Source organism: Trachemys scripta, chromosome 24 (assembly GCF_013100865.1).
Source record: "Trachemys scripta elegans isolate TJP31775 chromosome 24, CAS_Tse_1.0, whole genome shotgun sequence".
Lineage (NCBI taxonomy): Eukaryota > Metazoa > Chordata > Testudines > Emydidae > Trachemys > Trachemys scripta.
Window position 1 is genome coordinate 5,690,943 of NC_048321.1, and position 3,898 is coordinate 5,694,840.

General features: G+C 52.6%; 1 protein-coding gene across 1 annotated transcript in view; it reads left to right on the forward strand.

Moving 5' to 3' along the window:
• Window positions 1-3,529: 3,529 nt before the first annotated feature.
• PSMD4 (proteasome 26S subunit, non-ATPase 4) overlaps window positions 3,530-3,898 on the forward strand; it is a 20,331-nt gene continuing 19,962 nt past the window's right edge. Inside the window, exon 1 of the mRNA XM_034756633.1 lies at window positions 3,530-3,660. Coding sequence (XP_034612524.1) covers window positions 3,635-3,660 — 26 coding nt within the window. The 5' untranslated portion in view covers window positions 3,530-3,634. The remainder of the gene's footprint in view (window positions 3,661-3,898) is intronic.

Genomic DNA, 3,898 nt, shown 5'->3' on the forward strand with positions numbered 1-3,898 from the left:
ACCGGCTCTTTCGCTTTCAGGGTTGCAGGCAGCCCCGCCTACATCCTACTGACGGGTGGCGAGAGCTGGGGTCTGTTTGAATCACGGCACCTCTTGTGGTGGAAAACTGTTTTTCAAAGGGATTTTGCCTTCTTTGTGTCACTGTGCACACGCCTTATGGGCATGACCTCCTTGTCTTGAACAGCCCCTAGCTGGAGATCCTTCTACAATGAATTAGAGAGCTGGTGCTGGGAAGGGGGTACCTGATGAAATCAAAGTGCTTCTGTGCTCCCCCATGTGCCTTCAATAACCGTCCACCGGTTTTTAAATTGGTGGGGGAGGGGCTCCTGAAGTGTGTGTGACCCAGCTGGCTCAGAAGGCGGACTTACTGTCAGGGCTGGTGCAAGGAAGTTTCACACCCTAGGTAAAACTTACACCTTGCGCCCCCCCCCCCCGCCCCCCCGCCGCTCCCCGCTCCCCCCCCCCCCCGCGGCAGCTCCCCCCTGGGGAGCCGTGCGGCAGCTCCCCACCCCAGCTCACCTCTGCTCCGCCTCCTCCCCGAGCACGCCGCCCCGCTCTAATTCTCCTCCCCTCCCAGGCTTGCGGCGCCAAACAGTTGATTGGCGCTGCAAGCCTGGGAGGCGGGAGAAGTGGAGCGGCGACTGCGTGCTCAGGGAGGAACGCTGTAAAAAAAAATTGGGGGCACTGCTTTTTGGCACCCCCAAATTTTGGCACCCTAGACAACTGCCTAGTTCACCTTAATGGTAGCACTGGCCCTGCTTACTGTTTATATTGCTGTAATACCCAGAGGCCTCAAGGAGGGTCAGGACCTCACTGTGCTGCATGCTGGACAAAGCCATGCTCGCTGCATTGAACAGCTCACAATCCAAGGCCCGGATCCTGAAACTGGTTCTGTGCAGAGCCCCTGCTGCAGGACCAGGGCCTGAGACAAGTGACAGCAGATGGTGATGTGATAACAGATACATTTTCATAACCATGTACACACTTGCCTCAGAGTGGATAAAGCATTAAACTGGGGCTTGGGAGACCTGGGTTCTAGTCCCAGCTCTGCTCCTAGCCTGCGGGGTGACCTTGGGCAAGTCCCTGCCCGTCTATGTGCCTCAGTTTCCCCATGTAAAATGGGGATAAGGATACTGACCTCCATGGTAAAGCGCTTGGAGATCTCCTGATTAAAAAGCCCTAACTGTTCTTTTACTATTAATATTACAATAGGGCTAGAGGCCCTATGTGACATCAGGGCCCCATTGTGCTAGGTGCTGTACGTACACTAAGAACAGGTCTACACTTAAAACGCTGCACCAATGCAGTTGCGCCTCTGCAGTACTTTCGTGAAGACACACTATGCCGACAGGAGAGAGCTCTCCTGTTGGCATAGTTAATCTACCTCTGACAGAGGCCGTAGCTATGTCAGCAGGAGAAGATCTTCTGTCAACCTAGCACTGTCTACATTGGCGCTTAGATCGGTATAACTGGGTGACCAGATGTCCCGATTTTATAGGGACAGTCCCGATATTTGGGGCTTTTTCTTATATAGGCTCCTATTACCCCCCCACCACCTGTCCCGATTTTTCACACGTGCTGTCTGGTCACCTTAACTACGTCACTCAGGGGTGTGGATTTGAGTGACGTAGTTATACCGAAGTAATTCTGTACTGTAGACCTAGTCATAGTAAGAGCCATTCCCTGCCCTAAGGAGCATAGGCAATCTAAATAGATAAGCAAAAAGAACAGGCGTACTTGAGGCACCTCAGAGACTAGCACATTTATTTGAGCATAAGCTTTCGTGGGCTACAGCCCGCTTCTTCGGATGTACCCCACAAAAGCTTATGCTCAAATAAATGTGCTAGTCTCTAAGGTGCCACAAGTACTCCTGTTCTTTTTGCGGATACAGACTAACACGGCTGCTACTCTGAAACCTAAATAGATAAGGCAGGCAAAGGATGGGAGAGGAAACAGAGAGGGGAAGTGACTCACCCATCCTCACAGCCAGGAATAGAAGAACCCAGATGTCCTGACTGCAGATCCAGTGCCCTACCCACTAGATCACATTGTCTCCCTCATTATAGACGGATGAAGCAAGTTAAAATATCAAAGCTCATTGGTTTGTTACTGGGGCTGACTTTAAACATGGGGTAGAGAGATCATCACAAGCCACTCATGCAGAAGGAATCCCTAAACAAAATGCGTAATGGTCCCAGCTTTGAATTTCACGATCTAAACCTCAAGTCCACCTTTAAAAATGTTTCTTCCAGAGAAACACAAGTGCCTGTTCGGTCCTCTTGAGCTGGTAGTGCAGTGACCCCCAATGGCCAAATATGGTCAGGACATCTCTCTTGCACCAGCTGCTTTTAAAACAGTTAACGAAAGAGTCTGGTATCTTTGTTCACACTGTAAGATCTATAGGTGCACAGGTGGGAGTTTTCAGTTACCACAAGCCTAGTAATCCAAGACTACCATCCTCTGGGTAATTTTAACTGGCAGGGATGGGATGGATTGAAGCTAAATGTGATACTGATCAAAGAAATGTGCAGGGGAATTGTGGAACTCCTTGCCAGAGGATGTTGTGAAGGCCAAGACTACAACAGGGTTCAAAAAGAACTAGAAAAATTAATGGAGGAGATGTCCATCAATGGCTATTAGCAAGGATGGGCAGGGATGGTGTCCCTAGCCTCTGTTTGCCAGAAGCTGGGAATGGGTGACAGGGGATGGATCACTTAATAATTATCTGTTCTGTTCATTCTCTCTGAAGCACCCGGCATTGGCCCCTGTTGGAAGACAGGATACTGGGCTAGATGGACCGTTGGTATGACCCAGTATGGCCGTTCTTATGTCCTTAACCAATCCAAGCACTACTCCCAAATAATTAACAGATGCTGCACTCCTCCATGTACTTGTGGGTACACGCATTCCAAATCGCTCACTCGTTGGCGGGCAGCCACGCTAGGAATTGTTGTAGCAATGGCACATCTACAAAGCTTGTCTTGGAAATAAAGTGCTTGTCCATTCCAGCAAGGTCAGGTTTAAACTCCCAGAAGGGACAACTATGACCATCTAGTCTGACCTCCTGTCTAACGCAGGCCAGAGAACTTTCTCAAAATAATGCCTGAAAGCTCAACTCAGGTGGGGCTCAAACCTACAACGTACAAGTGCCCTCCCTCCCCGCGCTGCAAGTCCCATTATTTGCATTTCACTCATTTCTCTTTTCCCCCGTTGTTATGACAACAAAGGGCTGGCCAGTGAATTCTGCATCAGGGCCAGTAATTTTCCAAAGCAATTTTGTTTGCAAAAACCTGGCCATTCCTCCAGGGCGAAAGCCCATTCATCTGGGCCAAGTAACTTTTCCTGCTGGGGGAATAAAACGCAACTAATCTCCCTGCGTGAGAGGAGTTGCCTGCGCTCATTTTTCTTGCAAGGCTGGGGAGGGAGCAGCTCCAACGAGAAGCCTCCCGCCCCTAGCCGGGGACGAAGTTGTCCTTCTGTAGTCCCTTGAGAAGACGCGATGAAACTACAATTCCCAGCGGCCCTTGCGGCCGACCTTTTAAGATGGGCGCCGGTGATTGGCTGGAGGCTGGGCCAGTGCGAGGGTGGCTTGTTGGCTGGGCCTAGCCCGGCCGGTGTCTCGGAGGGAGGCAAGATGGTGCTGGAGAGCACTATGGTCTGGTGAGGAGCGGGGCCGGGTCGGGGGCGCGGGACGCTGGGGCGGGGGCCGAGACGGACGCGGTCGGGCCGGGACCCCGGGGAGGAGCCGAGGATAGGCCGGGCCAGGGCCCGGGAAGCAGGACCCGGGCCCCCGCGGGGTTTCCCTGAGTCATCCCGGCTCCTGCGCCGCTGTCTAGGCCCGGCCGGGGGGGCTGTCGGGGTGGGGGCAGACTGAGGGGGAGCAGGGTCAGGCGGGGGG